Source organism: Neolamprologus multifasciatus, chromosome 7 (genome assembly GCF_963576455.1).
Source record: "Neolamprologus multifasciatus chromosome 7, fNeoMul1.2, whole genome shotgun sequence".
NCBI lineage: Eukaryota > Metazoa > Chordata > Actinopteri > Cichliformes > Cichlidae > Neolamprologus > Neolamprologus multifasciatus.
In genome coordinates, this window is record NC_140445.1 from 16,721,299 (window position 1) to 16,747,006 (window position 25,708).

General features: G+C 42.2%; 1 protein-coding gene and 1 long non-coding RNA gene across 13 annotated transcripts in view; one reads left to right on the forward strand and one right to left on the reverse strand.

Annotated features, from left to right (window-relative positions):
* dab2ipb (DAB2 interacting protein b) overlaps window positions 1-25,708 on the reverse strand; it is a 209,580-nt gene that overhangs the window by 12,748 nt on the left and 171,124 nt on the right. For 11 of the 12 annotated variants that reach the window (XM_085168636.1, XM_085168635.1, XM_085168634.1 and 8 more), the window contains 7 exons: window positions 11,377-11,521; window positions 9,315-9,459; window positions 8,444-8,680; window positions 8,147-8,348; window positions 6,036-6,223; window positions 2,806-3,682; window positions 417-554 (listed from right to left, as the gene is read on the reverse strand). In XM_085168636.1, the coding sequence (XP_085024762.1) occupies window positions 417-554; window positions 2,806-3,682; window positions 6,036-6,223; window positions 8,147-8,348; window positions 8,444-8,680; window positions 9,315-9,459; window positions 11,377-11,521 (1,932 nt within the window). The remainder of the gene's footprint in view (window positions 1-416; window positions 555-2,805; window positions 3,683-6,035; window positions 6,224-8,146; window positions 8,349-8,443; window positions 8,681-9,314; window positions 9,460-11,376; window positions 11,522-25,708) is intronic. The other variant, XM_085168637.1, reaches the window with a different exon arrangement.
* On the forward strand, window positions 16,301-25,149 carry LOC146514026 (uncharacterized). The gene is made up of 2 exons (XR_014875388.1): window positions 16,301-16,483; window positions 16,788-25,149. It is a non-coding gene; the product is annotated as an uncharacterized LOC146514026 (long non-coding RNA).

The window sequence follows — 25,708 nt, forward strand, 5'->3', positions numbered from 1 at the left end:
GATTTTCCCGCAGCTGCATAAATGTCCAAAAACATTGCAGATAAACAGCTGGACTATCACCAAAAACTCCGTTTTTTTTTTTTCAAATGTATTGTTTATCGAGCCAGACTGATGCACAAAATGAAGCCATTTCCCTTACTTTTATGTTGGAAATATGCACACTGTGGCTTTTTGCTGGTGACAATTTGGCTCAGAGGCAAGGGCAAAGTTTAAGAAAATCTAAAAATAAAACCCCCAAAATAAAGAAAAAAATCAGGAGATAATTGAGTGTAGAAGGGGGGCTTTCAGGAGGGGAAGTGTGTGAGAGTGGTAAAGAAAAGAAAGGACAGTTCAGTGTCAGGGCTGAAGGTTGTGGTGGTTTGTGAAAAAGGAGAGGGGGGGGGGTGCTGGGGGTAGGGGGTCGGATGGCAGGTTACCTTCTCCACCTGAGTTAGATCCTCTCTGTTTCTCAGTGACTCGGGCTCCATCCCCTCATGGTCTAAAAACTGCACATTCATATTCAATAGCCAGGCTGCTGTGCGGTCCAACGCACTGGGGTTCACTGGGGAGGGGGCCTAGTAAAACCAACACAAAACACACACACACACACACACACACACACACATACACACACATACATGAGAGCAAGTGACGAGCAGGAGGGGAGAGGGGGAGGAGGGAGTTTGCAATATCACCACAGAAACAACAGAAAAAAACAGAACAAAAAAAAAAAACAAAAGAAGCTTGAAATGCATAGACTCATCTGGACTGAAAGCAGCAGGTGGAATGGATGCACGTTTCGGTGTTCAGGCTCACGCAAACCTGTAGCACACGCTCTCTGAAGCAGGTTTTTAAACATGTGGGAGTGAGAGCAGCTATAGTGTCACACTGGCAGCGAGGGAAAGTAAACACTGTAAGATTCAATACCTGCGCCAAAATCTACCTGGAGGCAAAGGCTAACAGTCATGTAACATTACTATCTGCTGAGGGTTTTTGTTTGCTTTTGCTTTTTTTTTAAAATTAGTCACACCCTCATTTGCATTTAAGCAGTTTGAGAGACAACGTATCTGAATTAAACACGTCAAACTGCACATATTTATACATGTGATGTGAGTGAAACTTTCGTGTTCTCATTAATGATTCTTCACTATATGTGTCCCACAGTAGCAGTAGCAACAAAACACCTAATGTTGTTATAAACTGTGCAGTCCATTTTCAGATATTTAGCATGGCTAAGGAAAGAAAAACATAAGGATTCATCTTTTGGTGCCATGTGTGTAATAGTCAGATAATTGAGGAACACAGATCAGGCATAACGTTGTGACCACTGACGGGTGACGTGAATAACACTGATTATGTCTTCATCATTTTGTTGATGTGTTAGCAGCAGAAAAAAAATGGGCAAGCATGGGGACTGGGTGTTCCCAGCGTGCGGTGGTCAGTATCTATCAAAAGAGCTCCAGTGAAGGAACAGTGGTGAACCAGTGACAGGGTCATGGGCGGCCAAGGCTCACTGATGCGAGCATCAGAACTGGACCACGGAGCAATAAAAGAACATGGCCTGGTCTGATGAGTCAATATTTTCTTTTACATCTCCAGGTGAGTGTGCATCGCTTACCTGGGGAGACACCTGGCACCAGGATGCACTATGGGAAGAAGGCTAGCTGGAAGATGCAGTGTGGGACACCTTGGGTCCTGCCATTCATGTGGATGTTACCACCTACCTAAGCACTGTTGCAGACCATGTGCACCCTTTCAGATGAATAATGCGCCCTCTACGAAGCAAAAATGGCTCAGGAACGAGTTTGAGGCGTTGACTTGGCCTCCAAAACCTCGCCCCAGAACTGGACAAAGAAGTATCCACGGAGGTCCCACCTCACAGTGTACGAGACTCAAAAGATCTGTTGCTAACATCTTGGTGTCAGATCCCACAGCACACCTTCAGGAGTCTAGAGGAGTGCAAGCTTTGAAGGGTCAGGGCTGTTTTGGGAGCAAAAAGTGGACATAATGCAGGTGGTCATGTTATGCCTGATCGGTGTATTTATAGCTGGACCACAGTCGCAAAGTGACTGATAAATATTAGCATTCCTAGAGCTACACTCCCAGCCTGGAACTTAATGCATCAATCCATCAATCCACACACACTGGTATTAAAGTCGTCTTGCTTAATGATAACTGTGAGTGAGCCCTCTACAAATTCAATTTGTTAGTTTTTGTTTTGCTGCTCTCATTAATTCAGTCAGTCTTGGGGCGATACTGTAGACTTTTAGCACACTGGGGAGAGCAAAGCATTACAGCTATTATGCAGATGTTCTCCCCTCCAGCCAGTTTGCCTGGGGCAAAAATTGATTTGTGTTTCTGATTACACCCCAAAGTCCTGACTTTCCAATAATGACTTTGCAATTTACTGTAACCGTTTGTATCCACGAGCTCTGTTTCCCGTTGTCTGGAGAGAGCACGTTTGAGCACATACTGCTCGTTAATAAGATACTAATTGTGCCTCCGCCACCCTCGTTCTCAACCCATTAAACTTAACCAGTGAAACAGTGGTGAGGTGATGAGCTGCCTGTATGCAAATTACTATTATTACATGCACAGTGACTATAGTTCATTAGGGCACAATGTGCAGCGTCTGCGAGCACCCACGCAGCCCGTTTTGACGTGCATGACATAAATGGGTGTTCTGTAACAGCAAATTTGTATATTACTGTAATTTAAAGTGATTAAATACAGTGAGGCAGCTATAGCTGGCTGTGCTGAAGATTGCTCACATGACCGAGTAGTTGTGCATTTTACGTTTGCAGCTCGCGCTTCATGCAGCGGTACCTGTTTGTGCTGAGCCCTCTGCTTGGTCTCAGGACTGTCGCCTTTGGAGGAGGAGGACTGCTGTCGTAATCGAGCCCCGCTGCCGGGCCAGTCGGGTGATGACGTCATCATGCTGCCAGAGGAGGGCCGGGGGTAGGGTCCGCTGTTGAGCGGATTCGGTGGGGTGCGGCCACGAGTAATGTTCTGAGGTGGCGGTTGGTCTATTCGCCTCTGTGGGCCAGCGCTGTTCTGCCTGGGGACGCCGGGCTGGTGCGGTGTTTCCGTGAGGGACAGCTGCCGGCGGTTGAACTCCCCAGAGCGCCTGGTGTACTCGTCCCCGCTGCTCCCCCCGCCCCCTCCGCCGTGGTTCAAGAAGGAGTGCTTGCCTCCTGCTGGCCCGTCCTCATTGTTGCTATGGGAACTCACCGAGCTGTGGCACTCTGAACCCGAGTCGTTCAGTCCCCTCGGGGACACGGGCAAGCAGGCCGCCATCTGGTAGACAGGGTTCTGGAAGGACAGCGGGGCTAGCAGCTGGGCGGGTCGGCCAGGAGTGCTTTCCATGCCTGGGGTGGTGGGGGTCTGGCCTGGCCGCCTTATGGTGGGACCTCCGGGGATGTTGCCTTGTGAGGTTATGGCTGACCAGCCTGCCCCGGAAGCTGGGCCTTCACCCAGAGCATCTGAGGAGCCGGGAACTGTGCCACCATCCAGAATGCGGGGGTCCTGGAGGTCTACCATGGACAAGCTCTTGCTGCCATTGGCCATGCCCAGGTCTGGCTCATTCGTCTCAGAGTAGCTTGAACTGCGTGCAGGGGAAGGCTGGATAGCTGAGTTCCTTGTCACAAAGAACAGATCCTTATTTTCTGGTGTGGGTGATGGTAATCTAGTGAAGTCGACCAATCTGAAACAGAGGCACATCAGAAGCCATAACGATAACCATCCATCTACGTGAACATGAGGTCAAAAAGAGCAAAAATAAAATGTGTCTTAAAGTATCCACAAAAGTGGATCCAGTGTTAAAATGAGCTAAAACCACCTGATCACAACAGACAAATGTAATGTAATCTAATCAAAGAGAATCCAATAAATCAATCTTTTAGGAAAACACGATTTCTTTCAGCCGTCCCCTCACATTTCTTCTGATAGCAGATGGAGGCTTCACTGCCAAAAGACCATTACCTTGACAGATGTGACTTATCTTCCAATAATCTCTATCATTCACATCACGCTCCTCTCCTCCTGCTGTCCTTCTGCCAGTGTTCCATTATCTTTCCCTCCCTTAACTTATTTCTCCTCTTCATTCTGCTCATTCGCTCTCCTTTTCTAAACCTTGACACATTCATCCTATTTTTTGGTGGATGAGAAGCAATTAAGACAGAATGGCAGCGAGCTCGTTTGAATTTCAGTCTCACAGTTCGCTCATGAGGTTACACCACACACACACACGAGCAAATAGTTATTGTGATAAAGTAACAAGAGCAGGGCTCTAACATCAGGTCACACAGGGACATCGCTTAATTAGTTCTATTGATCCAGATGCCTGATAAGCGTAATGATACTGTCTCTCTGACACTCTTCATGCTCCTCATCTTCGCCTGAGACGCTGGACTTTTTTTATTTTTTTCATTTGTCTGAGCCGTTTTCTGGTGATGGTCCCTCTGCTTTTATGTTAATCTTTTCAAGTGTCACCTTGCCATTGTTCTGGCAGCGAGTGAGAGGACAAGGGGATAAGCGAGACAAGGTGCCGTCTGAGTGAGTATTCATCCACTGGAAAGTAAACAGGATATCATCGGGCTGATGTAAACAAGCAGAGGTGACACTTTTCACTGTGTCACTGCCTCACCTGGCAAACATTAGCACTCGGCAAAACTGCCACGCGCGAGAAGACACTGACACTGAACTGATTACGTGGCTCCAGAAATCAGTCAAGTTTGGAATTTTGTCCTATCCGTAGACATTTGTGTAACATTTTGTCACAACTGGCCAACACTTAGAGAGTTATGGCCCAAAAAACAACTAGTTTTTTGTAGGTTTGACAACTTCAATTCGACAGAGAGCCTCTTTGCAATATTGTATCGAGAAAGGCTCACAAATATCAATATTTTATTAAATAAATGAAAATACTCTTCAAATACTATGGAAAAGATGGCTCATCTCATGTACCAGGGTCCTGTGATAACATTAGCCGAGCAAACTTGCAATAAATCGGCTCCAACTAAAACTAGTGCACACACTCACATTGACAAAACTACATCCTGATTCAGAGCAAGCTGATATCTTACTCACACACGTAAAAACACACATGTCAACCTTCTGGCTGGTGAATATATTTCATTGTTATATTCTGTGACCACATGACAGTTGCACAGGTCACCTGATAGGAGGCTTTCTGCAGACAGTCCCACTCTGATGTGAACCGACTGCAAATAACTGCTGTTTCATTTATAAATGCACGCAGATTGCCAACATTTTGCCATCAGTCTGAATGAGTCTTTGTCAATAAGCACAACATGAGGGGACTCGACTCAAGTGGCTGCTAGCTGCTTGTATTGTGGTTATATTCCTATGGAACAGAAAGGTTGCTGAGTGCAAATGTGAATTTCTATTAAATGCAACTTGCCTCTGTAGAAGGCAACAGATATAAGATTTACAAAAATGTATTACAGTTAATTGTTGTATTACGAGAAATTGCAGACTGATATCAGTCTGCAAGTGACAGAGATTAGTTTCCTTGCAGCACATCTACTACCTGCAAGTAGCCCATCTCTCAAATCAATTCCAGACCCGACCTGTAATCAAATATGCCCAGAGCTGGCTGCTAGTATTGGAGCTGGAGAAGATGTACATTATTAAAAACTGTAAACAAACTCAGACATGTCTGCGCTATATGTTTTTGAGTGGCACGGTCACTTAAGGGTATTCAGCTCTCTAAAAATTGAACAAATGTTCCAAAACGCTTCAAGTCTATATCATTAGGAGAAGGCTGAGTCACTGGCAGATCCCATTTTTTTTTTTTTTTAAATTGTTCAGTGATAAAAGGACTCTTTCAGGACCACTTCGTTTTTTTCTGCGGCATAGATGTTGAGTGATTTTTCTATTTATAGCAATTTAAACATGTACTAGCTGACTCTTTGGATACCACAACGGTGTGGTGAAATATACCTCAGCTGCACAAACATGGTATTTTTTCAGCACTTTTTTTCGCATTTCTCTTTTTAGAAATTTGAGTGTATTTATATTTTAAAATGTCTTACCCGGAAAGGTCATTGTCTATGACCATCTTCTGCAGGCCGGTGGAAATGCTGCAGACTGCCTCAGCAGGAGGCGAGCCCATTTGCTCGGAGGACTGGCCGGGTGTCATCTGGACACTGGACGGGTTAGACAGAGCTGTGTTCACCTCTCGCAGGATCCTGGGCAGAGGACCCAGCTTAGAGGCTGCACTCTGCAAATAATAATAAGAAGACAAAATTAAATGTAATCCATGTTAAATATTGCTCCGGACCACTTCAGTGGCAGCGTTAATTCAATTTTATTTGGTTGAGTTTCTAATTTGCATATTTCTGAGACATTATTTCCCCCACGTCACATCGAATAATTAAACTGCAGTCTGATGGACAGGGGGTGGGGTTCAACCAGACTTTGATTTCTGAATTATTGAAAGACAAGATTTAGCTGAATGATCTACAGTAAGAAGAAGAAACATCTGCTACCACCAGCTTCCCATCTGCTACCATGGCTAATGGAAATGCCCTTATAAACCCAGAACATGCCTCGCCCCGGCCTCAGCGTGTTCTCCCCCGGCGCACAGTTTATGTAATGCCATCATAAATTACTGATGATGTAGGATAAACATACTGATCTACACTAGAGATGAAATCCTGAGCAGCAGGATCTCACCTTTAATCAACAATAAAAAAAAATAATAAAAAAAAATCAATAAACCAATAAATACGGCTTTGTTGTGGGTTTTTACTTCCACCCTTGTGTTTTAGCGCAAGCTAAACTCGTCTGCTTTATATCTGCTTCCCTCTCTCTGTGCTCACATATGCTGGTCTTTCAATACAGCCAAATTTCCAATAAATCTGCTTTTATGTACACATTTTTCCATGTCAGTCAACAGAAGGACTATGAAATATTGACTCTAATGTGGCCCATTAACTGCGCGTTAACCTGTCGCCACGAGCCATTTTTCAGGCCGCCTGCTCAGCTGTGGTAAAGTCCTGATTTTAAGTTTGAATCAGTGGCCGTGTTGTGATTTATGTTTACATCGGAGAGTCATCACTCAGGAAGAAATTTCAAAGTGACAGAATGTTTCATTCATGTCGGATCAGCTGCCATCCCCAACTCAACTCAATATGCTGCGCTTCTCCCTGTCACTCACGGATCAGCTGCGTTTGAAATGGCAGGAAAATCCAGTTTCGACTGGGCTAAAATCAGAGGTACGTAAGAACAGGAGTGGAATAGACAGAGCAAAACAAGGCCAATAACAAATCGCAAAGAGGCATAAAATAGAGGTGAGTGGATCAATCCAATTATTGATAGTAACAATACCGACACTGGTATTGGTATTAGATCAATACTAGAGCGAGAGGAGCGATACTTTGTTTCTATGTCACCCACTGAGTAGTGTTTTGTAGAAAATAATGAAACACCAAACATGCAAAATGAAAAATGTCTGACCACTTTTGTGTTGACGGTCACATCTATTTAATTTAATGATGATTTACCTCACAAGTCAGGACACACTGCTCTCCCCTACATAAGCTGCCTTTATAAGGTAAAAGTATCAGCAATACTGGCCCTGTATTTACTTTGGTAGCAGATCAATACCAAAGTATTGCATTGATCTATTTGGGGTTTACCAAGTACTCTCAGAGATGCATTCAGATTTATTTAATTGGCTGTTGTCTTCTTCTACTGCTACTACTTCTTGCTGCTTCCTTTAGGGGTCGCCACGGCAGATCACCTCACCCTATCCTCTTCTGTTACACCGACCATCTGCATGTCCTCCTTCACTTCTTCCCTCTGTGTCCTTCCCGTTTTCCTCCTCCCTGGCAGCTCCATGTTCAGCGTCCTTTGTCCAGTTTCTAATCATGTCCATCCTGGCCACTACTAATGAAAGTCTTAACACCTCCAGCTCCACCGCCTGTGTTTTTGTCAACGCCATTGGATCCAAACCGTAAATCCCAGCAGGTCTCACTACTGTCTTGTAAACTTTCCCTTTCACGGCTATGCTTCTGTCACAAATCACCCCTGACACCCATCTTTGCTCACTCCACCCTGCCTGCACTCTCTTCTTTGTCTCTCTTGCGCAGACGGCTGACCACACACAGATCTTGCTAATGACCAACATATTTTTAAGTACCTGGTCCATCTGGGAGACCACCTCTGAAAGAAGGGAGTGCAATGTAGAGAGCTCCCTGCCGAGGTCAATGTAGCCCTCAAAGCCCGCTGTGTTGGAGATTGTCTCTGGGTTTGAGATTTCTAGCAGAAAGCGCTGCATGTTGGTCCACTCGTGCTCCAGGAACTGGTTCATGAAGGACATGTATTCTTCCTTGTTACCAAATCTGTTAGGAACAGGGGCAGGAAAGTTTTTAAGTCCACAATTCTACTCTAACAATAGAAGGTGTTTTGAAAACACACAACAAAAGCAGAAACTTACTTGGTGAAGTTTGCCAGGTTTTGTGTGACTTTAGCAATGAGCGTGAGTGTGCGTGCCGTGCGATCGTCGGGATACTCTTGCATCAAATTGAAAAGCGAGGGGGACATAATGGCCGGACAGAGAAACCGCAGGAACAAGGAAGCGCTGATCAAACGCTCGCTGATGTCCGGTCGACCTCGGTTGCTGCATTCCTGCCGCCACGATGCAAAAACCTCTTTGAGTTCTCGTGGAAAGACACTGTTGGTGATTAGAGAGAGGAGAGAAGTTACTATCTGAGATCCAAATGTAGACTTTCAGACAAGGTAGATGGCTGCCTCTCCCTGAGCCTGGTCCTCCTGGAGGTTTCTTCCTGTTAAAGGAGAGTTCTTCCTTTCTGCTGTCACCAAGTGCTGCTCAAAGCTAATCGTCTGATTGTCGGACGTTTAAAGTAGGGTCTTTACTTTAAACTGGTGTTATATAAAGAAGACTTCATTCCCGGCACTTGTGTACTTGATTTAATAATGCATATTTTTGTATGGTATTAGTATCTCATATTACTTTCTATACTGCTGGATGTAGCAAGGTTGTAGGCTGAGTGAAGATTAATCATGAGGGTCCTTCATCATGTGATGAGTCTATTTTTGAATTTTAGTAAGGAGCTCTCAGCAGGTTCCTTAAATCATTGTTGAGCTATTGCTATAATCACACTTAGAACAACAGTTGTTTGTATTTACATATGGCAGCTGCTGCTACATTGTATAAAACTTAATTAAAAGCCCCCTCAGTAGCAGTGTTTATAATACAAAACGATGAAGCCTGGAGAAAAGTTACGATGCGTGCACACTGGAGACACTTAAACACACTTTTAAACAATAAAAGCTCCAGCATTCACCAGTATGAGTTGATGATTTTGCAGAAGGCTAGCTCACAGCACATCCTCAGGTTGCTCTGGTGTTCTGGCAGGTCACCTGACGAACACTTGGATGGATCGACCTCACAGTTCTCATCCGACTCGTACAGAGCTTTGATGAACTCGCCTACAAATTCAAAAACAAAAAGAGTTAAGGAACATATTTACTTATATGTTTCCTTGTTGATATGTGATATAATCAGTCCAGTTGAGCTCTCAAAGACAACAAGAGCAGTCAGACTCGCACAACCCAAACAAGGTCGTGCAGAAGAATTGCGTAAAGGAAAAAAAAAAGGCAACAACACATAAAAGTAGCGAATTTGAAGTTTGGCCGTGGTCTGAGATTTTTATTCCTCTCTAATCAGTGTGACTGAAAATGGAACAGCAGCGTCTTGAGTCTCTGGTGGTCTAAAAAGGAAAGCTTGGCCGTCCTTGTGCTGCCCTGGGTCCAGTGACATCAAACGCTTAGCCAGACGTCAAACAATAAAAGCAACGCAGTGATGCATCATTTTCCAGACCTCAAATTCTGTCTGAAGTCAGCCAAGTGAAAGGCACGCAAGGAAACAAGCAGCAATTTGAAGACAGCCAGAAAGAGACACTCATGTGGACAAGAAGAACACAAACACTAGCAGAATACCATAAATAAGTTAATTAATTAAAATATAAAGTTTTAAAAATAGGTGCCAGAAAGGCTGGGAGCCATTTACAGATTAGCTGCTGCTGCTTTGTCTCTTCTCAGAAGAACATTTTTAGAATATTTTCTCCTCGACGTCTCTGATTTGAATACAAATTTTAATGTCCAAAGCTTGAATTTACATAATGATTGCTGTGAAAAATATCTTTCAAGGCCATTTCTTTTTTGAAAAAACGGTCCATTGAGCCCATTTAAGCCATATTTTTGCACAGTGACATACATCAAAGGCAAAGTTTGAACATTAACATCTCAAAAACGATTAAAGATGAAAGTGAAAGTGAAAAAGATTTTCACTGGACTCTCTTGAAATATTCAGTCAATAAATTAAAAAAATGCAATTTTCATTCATCTTTGATGATAAAATCTGACCAAGAAAAAATTAATTATGATTTATTTTGATTTCAAAATATGCCGATATTTAACTAAATTATTATCTGATAATTACATTTAGTTCTATTTTGTTCTATTTGGACATTCTATTTTTTTTTTCCTGGTACAACTTGTCATATTTCTTTAAAATGTTTGAGCTATTCATCTTGAAACGTTGCCTCTGATTTCAATGTGTGGAAAAAAAAATACTGCAAGTGTCTCGAGGGGCAAAAAGCTAAAATTTCACAGCAATCATTACATAAGTCCAAACTTTGGACCATAAAATATTAACGAAAATTGGAGACGGTCGAACAGAAGGCCCATGTTGGGATGGAATGACCCAGTAATCAATAGAGCCTGTATTGCAATTTCACCCTTTAACAGAAAAACACCGTCTTTCTCTCTTATCGTCCACTCTGAGGGAAAAAAAGAGACTTACAGTCAGCATGAGTTTCACTGTTATGGCAGAGAAACCGAAAGGCATGATTCCCAATAAGGATATTAGAAAGCGTGGTTTGGCGGACGTATATTTAAATGTTAGATAGAGGAGGAAAACACACCTGTCGTGCATTATCGCCCCTCTCACTGGTCCACCTGCTTGATACTGTGCTAATTATGTTACGTCCTCAGCCTGTTGCTTGTCTCTTACTTGTCTTTTCCTTATACTAACTCTATTTTCCCGTACCTTATCACCTGCCTGGCCACCTCTGCTTCCTCCCCTCTTCCCACCTGAGGCTCCGTTCTCCACGTGCCACTTTTATAAAGCCACACAAACAGCCATCAGGCCACTGCAGGGCAGCTTACAAGCTCACCTGGTGATATTCGCCCTTTACTAATATTTACTATAACACTGCTCTTAATCCTTCCCAACCTGTGTCGTGTACGCTCCGCTTCGACGTTAGAAAAAAGGTCGGGGGATAAACAGACATCAGAGGAAGTGTCTACGTGCAGGAGAAGAAAGCTCCCTTTCCAATCACTAACCGAGGGCATCGTGCAGGTACTTCTGTCCCACCAGTTTGAGGTATTCCTCTATGGCCTTTGTAGCCAGCGTGTTTTCTCTGAAGATGAGGTGCTCGTTCTCCCCGCAGCGGTCCACCTCTGACATCATTAAATCTGTGAGGAAGTCCTACAGAAAAACAAAACAAAACCGGATGAGCACAAGGTTAATAACTGCTATTCTCAAAACGCACGCACATAATGAATGAGTTGATGAAGATGTCTGTCCAATTATACAAAGAGCTGAATTGTGCGATAAGGTGAGAGCTTGGAAGTAAAAAAAACGAAACAGAAAAAACAAATGACAGTGCATAATGGAAATTCAGTGTAATGGCCATGAAAACAAAATGTGTCCTCAGGGGAGAGTTGGTGGTGGCGAGAAAAATAAAAAGGCCTGGACTTGAATACAGTTTCATCTGATTCATTTTCACCCACTTCCTAAAGAAGTCGCAAAACAAAGCAAAACAGGATATTGAGTTCCTCTCTCACTCCACCAAGTCCAGCCTTAAAGTTATATTTGTTCTTTGGGCAGAGCACTAAATGCCATCACAGCTTTTGAGATGCTCTAACTCATTGTTAGAATTATGATGCGTTGAAAAAAAAAACTAATTTAAATTAAAATGATTGGTGCTTACATGGTTACTTTCTGTTTTTAAATGCTTTCTGCTATAAGTCTCATTTACACAGTGCTTAACTTGTACGTCTAACATTCACAGACACACACTGGACAGGAGGAGCCGTGGATCCATCGACCTCCTGATTGGTAGACGACCTGCTTTACCACCTGAGCCACAGCCGCTCAAGGAGATGAGATCATTCCAGCTCCTAACAAACCCCGGAGTTGTTTGCTTAAGGTGAAAATGTGATCCTACCTCAATCCAACTCAATTACCAAGTGTGCTTTGCATTCCAGGATGTGGCAGAGTACCACAGATATGCACTGTGGACAAAATGTCACAACTAGCTTCTACAATGAATTAAAATTGCACAGATTTATTCCAAATGCTTGAAGTAAATTCTCTGTGTCCAGACTAGTCCAGAACACAGCAGCTTCCTGTATTTCCTTTTGTTGCTCCTCCCTCAGACGTGTTTGGTCGATAAGCGGACCAAACGCTCCTGAGTTTTTTGTACTGAAGCTATCGGACTTCACTCTGTGTGAAATGAAACCAAACACCATTGTAAAACTAACTATGGGTGTGTAAATGCCCTCTCAAGAAACGGGGAAAAAAAACAGTTCCAAAAAGATTTCGACTGTCTAATTTTAGCCACTAATAGTTGGCTCATAACCTCACACGTATACAAGTACATTCAAGAAATCATATGAAAGATGTCACCGTGATAAGTAATTTACCATTTCACCTTTTTCTCAGTGTGAAACGAGAAATGGGAACACAAATTTTGTCGTACTAAAATGAAGGCAATCAAAATAATTTCTTGTATCGACACGTACTTGGGATGCAACTGTGTATGTGCAAAAAAATATTTTGCACAGCTCTAATAAGAGGAGGCGTTTCCTTTACTTTCATTCATATGAGCAGAGTGATCTCTGCACCTCGCCTTCATGCAAAAGGAAGAGCAGCAAAAACAAAAGATGGCTGGACTAGTTGTCAACAGAAGCTGTGACTTTAAAGCATCACATCAACTTTTTTTTTTAAAAGGAGCTTTTCTTCTTCTTTTAAAGATGGATGGATGCAATATATGGAACGGATGCTCTTTTTTTTAATCAATCTAAAAGAAAAAGCCCTTTCAATTCAAATCGATCAGGTACTCTGTAGAGCTGCAGAAACAGGTGGAGACGGGCATTAAGGCATTAAAGAAAGGGAGAGATGGAAATAGAGCCATCTGGGGATGAATCATCACTTGTTTGGATCCCTTCAACAAATTTCTGGGTGCACTCTCATGTAAGTCCCCCAGCAGCTTGTTAAGCTAGGGAACCAGCGTAGCAGCGAGGGAGACGAGACGCAAGTGACAGATGCGTGGAGGGAGAGGAAGAGGAGACAGTGTTTAAAGAACGGAGGGGGAGGTGGTGCTGCGTGGGGGGGACACACTATCACACGGTTTCTATAGCTGCTGGAGCATCCCGTTCTCTGGCTAATCAAAGATACACCACAGGGAGCCAATCATCCACTGATGTGCAAAGTAGGTGCGATGGCTATTTGTGTATGAATGTCATTTTTAGATGGGTGAATATAAAAATAATTTGCCAGCTGTAAAAGTAGCTGCTATGTCTTGTTTTCTAAGAAGATGGAATCAAATGAAAATTTTTGACACTGATTGAAAAAAAACAAAAAACTTTAATGTTATTTATATAAAGATCATCTGGTGTGAACGGCTTTACAAGTAAAAAAACAAAAACAAAAACAGAAAAAAAGAAACACTAGAAATGATCTCATAATGGGATCACACCAGGCATGACAGTCGCCACCACATTGGTTTTTAGTCCCATGACTACTTGATAGTCATTACTACAGTACATTATCACCAGCTGTAACCGCATGGCTGGTATTGTTTTCAGCTTGTAGGTTTGTCTGCGTGTGTGTGTCATCTTGGGAACATGTGCCTCTGATGACAGTAACAGAAGCTGCCACAATGGCAGGTGTTTATACGTCTGTCTGTCTCTGGGCAGATTTTGTAAGGAAGGGCAAAACAGAATCACTTAATTTTACAGGTCGAGATTTAGAGGGGTGTGGTCTGATCCTTGACTAAATGGTGCATGAAGAGGGCGCCTATTAAACAGTCTTTTGAATTTTTAATGCAAGTCCCAATATTGGACATCTCTATTGGGTGTTTTAACAGTGAATATGCTCTATGAGAACTCCTTGGTGCTGGGGCTAGTGTGATCCCACTGATGGTGCTTTTCTATTTACAATGCTACTTAGCTCTCCTGGGTTAGGCCACACCCATCTTCAAAGTCTTGATTAATGCTCCAATCCCACTGGGGAAACCAGTGATTGGACACTGTGGGATGAGCAAAATTTACTGCGAACAAGTAGAAGTGAAATTGGGGTCTCATTGCCTCTGAAAGGGCTCGAGCACTCGCACTCAGTTGAGAAATTGGTGCATTAAGATGGTGATAAAACCAAATCTGTCTGCTATCAGGTTGCAGTTGACTGCAGTCAACATGAATAGAAATTAACCACTTACTTTCAGCACCCAGCCACACCTCATAAATTTGGAACTGAAATGTAGAAATTTATCTAGAAACAGTGACGTAGTTCCACTGATTTCACCTGGAATTAAGTCTCCTGCAGCAATCTGTCTGTGTTTATAAATTAGACTGCGATTATTTACAAAGCTGCACCAATCTGTCTGAGAGGGACTGCAGTCATTCCATGTCAGACTGTGATTGTTTGCAGACAGGTTGCCTCCCACTGGGAGACCTTCACAGTTGCTTTGTGATCATAAATGATCACCCAGAAGTGTTTCACGCACAGCCTCTGGGAATACTTGTAATCGGTCCAATGCAATTGAGTCTGACTGAGCCATTAGATCTCAGCTACAATGAACTATCTATCCCTATACAGCGACTGTTAGCTCATTGATGAGAAAGTGAAAGCAATACCAGCTACTCTAATGTGACTCGTAACAATGCACTCCAGTGGGTAAAATAGAGTCCAGATCTTTAGTGCCAGCGAGAATACGTGACTGCACTTAAAAAAGGTTGTTGGCTCTTTCTCCCCTGTGAAACCTCACAGAACTCAAAGTTTTGGGAAGTCCTTGAAAGTTTTCAGACGTGCAAAGCTCAGACCTATCCGAGTTTACTTCTTCTCATGATTAAAAAGACGCATTAAATCTATTTGTAAAACCACCATAGCAACTTCCAAAGAGGATTGGGGTGGATTGTGCAACTTCTTTTTTTCTTTTTCTTTTTTTAAATCTGTTACTAAATAAGGCAGAACAGCACACGCCACATAAATAACTAAAGAAAGCTGATGGCTGTTGTGAATGGACACCCAGCACGTAATTAGACCCGAGGTGTGTCTCTCCCTTAACTCAGCTGCTTCATTTTCTCTGCTTTTTGTGCCTAGTGTGGCTACTGAAGTGAGGCCAATCCCAGTGTTATTAGAGAGGACGGTCAGATGAAGGGGAGGAGGAGGAGAGAGATGGGGAAAAGCAAACAGAGAGACATCAAGACGGGCAAAATGAACAACAGTCATTTCTGCTGGTAGTTTGAAACACAAATTAGATGCAATCCCCTCTAATACAAAGAAGACAGAGCCCACGACTTCCAGTTTGAGGTGAGCAAGTCTATAATTTGTTAACATGGGCATGAGGTACACACTGCATACATTATTTTGACCAAGCTCCTTGGTGTGGTTTATAATCTTTCATGTGGTGACTGGTAACCTGGTTCTCATTTGACTGTGCTATTAAAAATATCAGTGCTCTGCCCACTCCTTTGGTTATTTTTATTTCAAAGTTGTCTAGTTTCAGCATGGTAGTGTTTTTGTAGTGCACACATTGTCACTGTCCTTATTTTAGAGTCACAGGCTTTTTGCTGGAAACACAAAACAGGAAGGTGGCAATTTGTCTCTTCCCTTATATGCTAATACGAGCAAGATCACAACGCCAATGAAAGAAATATCTGAAGCTGGTGGTGTAACCCTGGTTAACATAACTGCCAATAAATAAAAGCCTGTTAGTAAAAACAGTCATAAGAAATATATTACAGGTGATAAATAGTCAATAAATAGATCATAATGGTTAGAAAATTCATTAAAAACATCAGCAATGATATAATTCGTGGTATAGGATTTCATTTGTATTTAAAAACATGTTAAAAGGTTAAAAAACTTGCTAATTCATGGTGTTTTATGTTAATTCAGGTAAAATGGCTAAAATATGTGCTGAGACTCTTATTGTGAAAGGGCACGCTGCAGCGTGACTCCTGTGATAGCCCACACATCGGGTTGTTCCTCCTTTTTGATGCTAGAGAGGGAGAAATGCAGAGCTGCTGCCTAAACGAGTGAAGAAATAGTAAAAACAAGCCAGAAATCTACATAAAGCCATTTTTGTACTCTGGAGAATGTACTTTTGTTTTTCCGACCTGTCCTTGCCTTGGTGACGTTGTGAACATAACCAAACGGGACTTGGTGAGTTCAGAAATTGTATTTTATTTCATGCAAGAAATGTTTTGTTGTATTATATTGCTCATTTCATGCAAACGGAGAGCCAAGGTAGCAGATTTATGTTGTTTTATGTTAAAAACGGTGGATTCGTGCTTAACCGACACACAGGCTGTACTTCAAAGGCCTTTGACGGCGTTTCAGCGCGCCATATTGACGTCACCTCATTTACGGCTAAATAAGCTGGAAAAAACTGACTTTTACTGTTATTTAACGGCTACCCGTGTGTTATTTTCGTATGTTTATGCACTTTATTTTGTTGTTATGGTAGGCCATTAAGGTTTGGATCGGGAAATGCCGAGCTAGAATCGGAGTTTGATCCGCTGAGTGAGAAACAAGATGGCGAGCCACCCACGGACCCATTGAACTGTACCGAGCAGTAAAAGAGAAAACGCCCCCTGCTGGACGTTGAGCTCTTTCGCTGAAAAAACTGGTAGGATTAATCCATACACCTCTGCAAAAGAACAGCGGACTTTCAAAGCACTGGATAATCATTTGGAGCAATTCCAGGATTAATAGTTAAAGGACACAGAGACAACTTTTTGTTTATTTGTTTGTTTAAGGGATTTATTCAGCCTTTTGCTGAATTGTTTTCAGTTTTACATTTATTTATTTATTTTTGTAATTTATTTTGGTCAACCTTACATTTTAATGCTGTAATGGTGTTAATGGAAATGTAAATAATTTTGTTGGGTTAAAACAAAATAAGAACTGGTTGAAATTTAAAGGTGAACCTAGACCAAGATTAAATTAAATCTTGGGCTTAAAGGAACTGAACTTGATTTAAAATAACACAGTGTTAACTTGAACTTAGAACTTGAAATAAATAAGACAATAACCTAGGTTGAAAATCACATCCTTCTAAAGCCAAATAAAAGGTTTTGAGATAAATAGGATAAACTAACAGAACATACTGAACTAAAAAGGGGAAAGAAAATATCTTGTTTTCCTTAAATGTGTGATGTCGAATGTTTTATGTAATGTGTGTTAACTGTCTATTCTCTGTCTTCACAAAATAATAAGCTGGCAATTTAAACGTATTTTCTGGTCTGTGGTCTTTATTACATGCTACACTCATTACTACTCTAGTAGTCGAACCTAACTGGTCCTAGTATACTGTAACGACTCCAGAAGTGTTACAGTGGCACGGTGGTGTAATGGTTAGCACTGTGGCCTCACAGCAAGAAGGTTCTGGGTTTGAACGTTGCTGTATGGAGTTTGCATGTTCTCCCTGAGCCTCAGAAGGGTTTTGTGTGTGGATGAGGGACTGATCAAGTGCACTGTGTGAATGTGGCCACTGAGTGATCATTATAAGTGCCAATTCAGGCCTTGTGTAGCTTAATGTTAACACTTTCAAACACCAGAGGGTGAATATAGAGGCACATTGGGCCACATGCTTTATTTATTCTCTTTTTTTCCCACTTTGGTATGTAGACCTTCTGAAGTTCAAACAGAGTACCAGAACATAGAAGAAAGATCATTTAAGTGACTTTGAAGGCAGCATGGTTGTTGGTGGCAGATGGGCTGGTCCAAGTATTGCAGAAAATGCAGATTTACAGGGATTATGCTTAATCCTACTATCCACAATCATCTCTAGGATTTACAGAGTATGGTCTGAAAAAGTTCTCTGGGAGAAAAGCATTGCTGATGGTGGAGGTCAGAGGAGAATGGCCAGACTGCTTTGCGCGCAACAAGTTATACAATTACAACCAAGGTTTGCAGAAGAGCATCTCTGAATGCACAACACTCACAAGTAAGTGGGCTACAGCAGCAGAAGACCATGCCAAGTGCCACTACAAGAATGAAAAAAGAAAGAAAAAACCAAAACATGAACTCATCTGATGAGTCTCAGTTTCTGCTGTGACGTTTGGATGGTAGGATCAAAATTGGTGTAAGCAACGTGAAAACAAGCAAGCATTGTTTCCAGCCATGTCTATCCCTTTGATCACAGTGTACTTCTTCTGATGGTTGCTTCAAGCAAGAAACGTACCATGTCACAAAGCTCAGATCATCTCAAGCTTCTTTCCTGAACATTATATTGAGTTCACTGACCTTCACAGCCACCAGATCTCAATCCAATAAGGCACCTTTGGGATGGGGTAGAAGAGTAGATTTCCATAATGACTGTGTAGCTGACCAATCTGCAGAGTGTAATCATGCCATTGCATCCATAAGGACCAAAATCTCTGAGGAATATCAGCCTTTTTGAATCTACATTATGAAAAATTAAGGGAGCTCTGAAGGCTAAAGGGGTCCAACCGGTACTAGCAAGGTGTATCTAATAAAGTGGCCATCGGGTGTACGTAGTCACAAATTTGTATTTTATTATTAACCAAAAACAAATCAACTCAACCGAAGAAACTAATAAAAGACAGTCAAAGAACGGGGGTATGAAAACTAGTGCAGAAGAGGATGATGGGAAATGAAATAATTTTGTGAATAATAATTTTCTGAAAAATGGACAACAAAAACTAACCACTGGGTGGCACAAGAGGATAAACAAGGGTATTGCGAAAGTCACCAAGATTTATCCTCTGTGGACTATGAAGGTCAGTGCGAAAAGGTTTTCAGTGGCTTGACTTTTTAAGTCTTGTCAAGTGGTTTTTCTACAATACCTGCATATTGTAAAAACAAACGACTGCGCGGACTTTAAATTCAAACTCAGAACAGCGCTGAGTTATTATACGCAGACCATAATTTAGAGTAATACATAACCACTAGCATCTAAATGGTCTGAGCAATCGTGTCCTAAAAAATGTCTGGAGTGCCTTCCTTTTCCCTCCAGCCTTTTCTCTGACGCCCTCAATCCTGCTGCCTATGCCCCCGCCCCTTCCCTCCGCTTCAGTGCTAATAAGGAGAACTAGAACGCTCTCTATATCACTGCCACATCTCATCAAGCAGGCCATGCTTCAAAAAAACCCAACACACAGAGCGCAGAGAAAGGAGGGTGATATTACTATAGGGTCAGAGGGAGGCTAGGCAGTGCAGCAAGGCTCATTAGAACTAATAAATAGTAGGGAACAAACTCCTGTTGAGAAAGTTGAAGTTCCCTATGTATTGGTTTACTTTGCCATTAAAGCGGTGTCACATCTATATTCAGTGATGTTCCTCTGCAAGTGTCTGCATGTGCTTTGGAGCTGAAATCCAAACACACGGCCTTTGAGGGCCGAAGAGACGTGATAATCTGCACGATAACAATCAGGGCTCTCACTGCAAGAGCCTCTGACAATGACAAAGACAACAAGAAGCACTGATATTTTAAATGGCACACGTTCCAACTGCTGTGCTTTGCAAGGCTAACACAGACTTGAAAAGAGGGAGAGCGGAGAAGCACACAAAAAAGGGGTCATGTTTATGTTTTGCACTGGCTCAGAGATTTTTTTTTGTGTGTTTCTATGGCAATATAAAGAAGACATCCAACAGTGAGAGCAATAAAATACCTTAAAAGGAAGTAATGGGGCAGGAGAAGAGAAAAAGAGAAAAAAAAGATGTTCGGTAACGACATGCTCTTCTGAACCCTTTAAAACTGTCTATATGTGTCTCTCATACTGACAGATCAATTTATCTCACATTCAGTGGCTAGAATAAATGCACACTGCGCTGTGTTGGGTGTAGAAAATGTACGTGACAGAATTCAAACTACTGAAATTAATTCATAGCAGTGCTTATTCTTTTCTTTCACGGTGCCTCGAATTTGATTCCACCGATGTCCAACAGAGCATGGATGAAGGTTTCAATTCGGCATAAATGCTTTTTGTTTATTCATTTGTCTCCCTCTCCCGTGACTAAAAACAATATTTAGCAGAGCTAGATTCACAGACTGAGGAGCTACTCGGAATTATTGGAAATCACATAACATAGAAGCTACTTGTTGGTGGTTCAATTCATTTCACTCTTATTCATGTAGCCCTAAATCAAAACAACTGCCTCCCCTCCACCACCTATGAACAGCCACTTGGCAACAAAGGGAAGGAAAAACTCCCTTTTGACAGGAAGAAACCTCCAGCAGAACCAGGCTCAGGGAGGGGCATCTACCATGAACGGTTGAAGGTGAGAGCAGGGAGAAGAAAAACTTTTAACTATTGCTATCCATGTACCAGTATGTAAACTACAAGACAGCAACATAATTGATGTAATCACATTCTATTTTTCAGTAACAGTAATGTAACTCAGCAAGGGATCAAGGCAGTGACGAGCACTCAGGCTTGCTGCGCTGCAGCCTCCGTTTCTGCTTGTTCACGTAAAATCACTATGGCAATAACTTTGAAGTCCCTTTAGGTTGTTTTCATCTGTGCTTTGTGTTCACACCTAAAGACTACTAGAAATATGCAGTTGGTCCTCATTAGGATAGGGGTTTGTATTGGAGTGTGGTCTAAGGTTTATATTGTTAAATGGTAATTATGAGACTGTGCATTTTAGGTCATTTTAGGCGTAACAAGAAAGTAATGGAACGAGTGGTGTAATCAATTACTTTGTTTGGTGAGTAATTAAGTTGCGTACTGCATTACTATTCAGAAAAGTAAGGAGTAATGTCCCCCACACTACAAGGTGGTAGCTAAACATTAGGTTAAAAACAGTAAGTTAAAAAAAACAATAAAACAATACATTTGGGTGCAAAAATCATCAACATTAACATTTTGACCAATGAGCCAACTTCACTCTCCTCATCTTTCCATCACTTGCTGCCCTCTCTGGTCTTTCCCCCCTGTGGGCTCTGGTGGATAATATTACAGCACTGTAGCCCTGCAGCTTTTCCTGTGAGGGTCACATTGGGTTGACAGAGAGGACCAGAGGCTGGACGGAAATGGAAGCGGTTCCTCCCGTAGGCACAGACGTTTGTCATTGCACACAAAAACCGGAAAGCCTGCAACCCTCCTGATTTAGCTGCTGGTGCAGATAATCATTACGATGATAGATTTGACCAGGTTTTTACAGCTAATGTCATCAGCTGCAAAAAACATGTTAACATCTAACCCCTGTTTTTATTTCTGCAGGGATGCATGGTGTGGTCCTAAAGCGTTATACCCACAAAGGAGGTAGACCTTGATCACAAGGCTCATATTAAGTCATTAGATGTTGAGTCATTCCTGCCTGTTTCTACTGCAGGTGTTTTTTAAATTTTTTTGGTGTAAACAACACAGAACACGTACCCCACTAAGATTAATATTAACTCACTGAAGGTTTGTTTAAAGGCAAAATTAAAAGTCAACATCTTGTTAGAGTGTCTGTGAAAATGCACCCGGTGCAGCAGCGCTTTGAGCCAACTCTCGGTATGCTAATATTCACACTGATGTACAAGAATGCTGATGTTTGCCAAGTATCACAGTGACCATGATTATTGCATTAGCATAAAAACATTTGGTAATTAGCATTAGATTCTAATTTAATTCAATTAAATCCTGACCTTTGTGCAATCTATATCTTATTAATTCCAAAATGAAAATTTCTTCAGAAGATTAATACATATTGGAGGATGAACGCCCGTGTTAGAAATCCCTCCATTACATGTTGAAGTATTTAAGTCTGGAGCAACCACCCAAACTAGAGTCACATCTTTCTATTTTCTATTTCACATTCTTATTTATTTTTTAGCTTCATGACCATCGACTTTCTTCCCTACAAGTGCAGCAAATGGAGGCACTTTCGGGGACAGGGAACTCGAAGATCAAAGGTGACTCGGCACAAAAATTGAGATGGCCTAGCTAGTCGAACTGAAGCTCACTTTGAGTGAGGCTCAGCATGTTGCTAAAGCTGGGGAACATCAAACAGAACTTGCATATATTTTACATTTCAAAATTTCAGATTTTTTCCTGTTTCAGCACCGTGTTCGTGCTGTTTAATGGTATGCCTTTCGCTGCACATGCATGCATGCTATGCAGGTAAAAGCAAGAAAATTAACAATTTTAAAAAAAAAAACAGCCAGAGAGAGCAGAGACAGAGCAAAAGAGAGTGAGACTGCAGGTATTTTTAGTGCGAGCAGATATGTCAAAAGACTTCCAAGATCAATGTGTGCCGAGCATCGCTGTAGAGCTGAATGTTTTCCCTCCCTGCTGCTGTCTGGCTCCACAGTCAAAAGCAGTGTTGCTACAAGGTGAAACAAAACCACTCTGTATGCTCCGTCTTCATCTCCCTTATTTAGTTTTCTCCTCCTGTTAGAGAAAATGCTGCTCAAATGCTTTCACCGCTCATGTCACCCCACGCTGTCAGGGGAAGGTCAATAAAAATCATGGCGGAATGATTATAAAGTCAAACGGTATGATGTGCCGCATCTATATCGCAAATACACAAGAGACGCTGAGAGGAGCAAGGACACTGACGTGCTTTACAGTTATTTCCAGTGTGCTGAAGGGGCCAGCACACTATAGCATTAGGACATTGTCCTCAGTGTGCCCTCTTGTGTGTATTATACACTAATCACATTATTCCTGTTAATGGGGAAGGTATCCACTGACAAGACGCCATCATGTTCTGAATGCTCACCGGCCCCATCAAGGGACAACCGATTCATTCCGAGCCACAATGAAAAAGCCCAAAGGAATACGAAAACTACCCGAGCCCTTTATGTTATGTTGGTAAATCATTTGTCACACTATATTGTGTTTGCGCAAGCCGACTGTGCCTGTGTGCCACAGCTGCGCAATGAGCATCGCTACCTGCTGATGACAGTGCAAAATACATTAATAAAACGCTTAACACAAGTGAGGCTGTCTTACCAATTTACTAACAGAATGCACAGAGGAGAGCCCACATATTTCTCCCTCTTAAGCAGGGCCGTTACTTTACCTCGAGGAGCTGTGACATAAAACGCTACGGCATAAAAACTGGGACGCCCCCGCCCTCTGGCCAGTTATCATGAAAATGAATTATCCTTATCGCCGCTTCACACAGCCAGCTAAGATGAGCGGCAACAAAATTAGAACATAATCTTCCCGAGGGCCGAAGTATCAAGAGGACGTGATCAATAATGCCAGTAGTGGATATTTCCACATTTTCTTTAAAAAAAAAAAAAGGGAAGGTAAACTTCTCTGGGCAATTCCAATACAGCAGATGGCTTGTTATTGTCATTAGGGAACTTCAAATGGTGTTGCTTGGGTGTACAGACAAAACACCATTTCCCACAGGGTAAGAATGGACCCAATGTCAAGCCCTAACAGCACCAAAAACCTGCAGAATTATTAACAACTGGATTTCTCACACAATAATTATACTAATCCCCAAATTGCAGTTAAAAGAATATAACTTTTAAATGCTAAATTTCAAGCAGTTTTTCTACATTTGGCATTTTGGAGGGATAGCCCTAACATGGTCATCTTAGGCACACAGCTCTAGCTGTGAACACTGCCCCCTACCCATCTGTGACTCAAGCTTTCTATTTGTGAAGGGTCAGCCAATCAGAACAAAGCTGGAAAGTGAGGATGGTCTTAAAAGGAAGGGAACTTTTTAGCTCCCTTCCCCTTAAGACAGCTTCATTAGGACAATCGGTTACAACGAGGCTCAATATAAGATGAGTAAGCATTATTTTGAAGTGCGAATAAATGTATGTAGTCTGACCTGGGCTTAATGGTCATGAACTGCCTGCTAAATTCTTGTGATCACACAACGGTGTGTGCATAATCTCTTGTATGCAGTGAAGCAGGGTGTGCCTATGCTCACCGATGCATCGAGACATCAATACAGCATCAGTAATGACATCTCTCCAGAGACCTTCGGCCTCGAGATGCTACGAAGCATGAAAGAGAGATGAAGGGAGACAAAGATGCAAGTGGGAGGGGGGGCAAGAGAAAAGGAGTGCAACAGAGCAGAATATGCAGGGCTTAATTAGTTGGTGATGGGTGATAAAATGTCACAAGAAGAAACAGAAGTCGAGGAGTGTTGCATGCTGATGACTGCGGCAGCCTGAAATCTGCATCTAACAACTCCAGCTCCACTTAGAAGCTGGTTTTGACCTGTGCATGGGAGATTAAAGACAACACACATAAGCAGGACTGAAGGACCACAAAGACACTTTCACCTCCACTTCAACCCCACCGGGTGCTGTGGTTTTTTGTCACCGTCCAATGCGACTGCAATGCATCGTCTCCATTTTTCCACGCTGCCAAAATCCAGTCTGGTGCAGACTGAATTAGAGAAAAATGACTCATGGATTTGACTTGAGCTTGGCTAGTTAGAAGACTACACAATAATACCGAGGGAAGTAAATAACCAAAGGCCTTATTAAACAATTGCAGAAAACCGAGCCTACATGATTTCCCAGAGTCTATCTCAGCACAAATAAATTGCTCGATTCCTAAATATAACTCACCAATTCTCAGGAAGACTGTAAGTAAGTTGGCAAGACATGAAAAACACTTAATCGCCAAATTGAACAAACTCTACAACGCACGCAGAAACGTCTCCATTTAAAGCATGTGTTCAGCAGCACAGAACATCATCATTAGGCTTAAAAGTATTTTAGAATAAGCGATTTGTTGGAAATACAGGGTGCTGTTTGGCGAGATGTGACTGCTCTATCTCTCCATCTCTGATTTATCAAGGCTAAAGGGAAAAAAAAAACCAACACACTTTTGTGAGTAAGCCGCCTAAAAATGTCAGACCACTTTACAATGTCTTGAAGCCTTGACAGAAAGAAAGAAGCTGCAGTAGTTAACACAACAAACACTCCGCATTTCAAGAGCAGCTATCATTAAGTCTGTGCTCAAATCAAACCTCAGACTTTTCTTTGCCTCTTCTTCTAAAGGCGTCAGTATGTAGCATGCAAGGCTACATTTAAAAGGACTTTTCTTGAAACACAGATGTATTCGGGAAATTATCTGTGTCTCTCTTTTAAGATGAGCATTTGGGAGTAGCACTTCTTGCTGCCAGCTCCAGCATATGTGCATCTAGCAGCAGGGAAGGAAGACCGGGGAGGAGGTGAGAAAGAACTAAGAGTACCAGTGTTTTTCTCAGATGTCTGGGATTAATTGAAAGTAATTAAGGAAGTAGCCATCTCTGCGGGGACCAGGGGCGGCCTCCCCCCCCACCCATCAATCAGCAGCTATCAGTGCTGAGCCTAAAACCAGCAGAGTGGCAGTACATTGTGTACTGACATCACTTCTTAAGCGCTAATCGTTCATCGCCCCACTGAGCCGGGATAAAGTCAAAGAAAGTCCAAAGCATTTGCTGATGAGAAACTGACAAGCAAACTAAACAGAA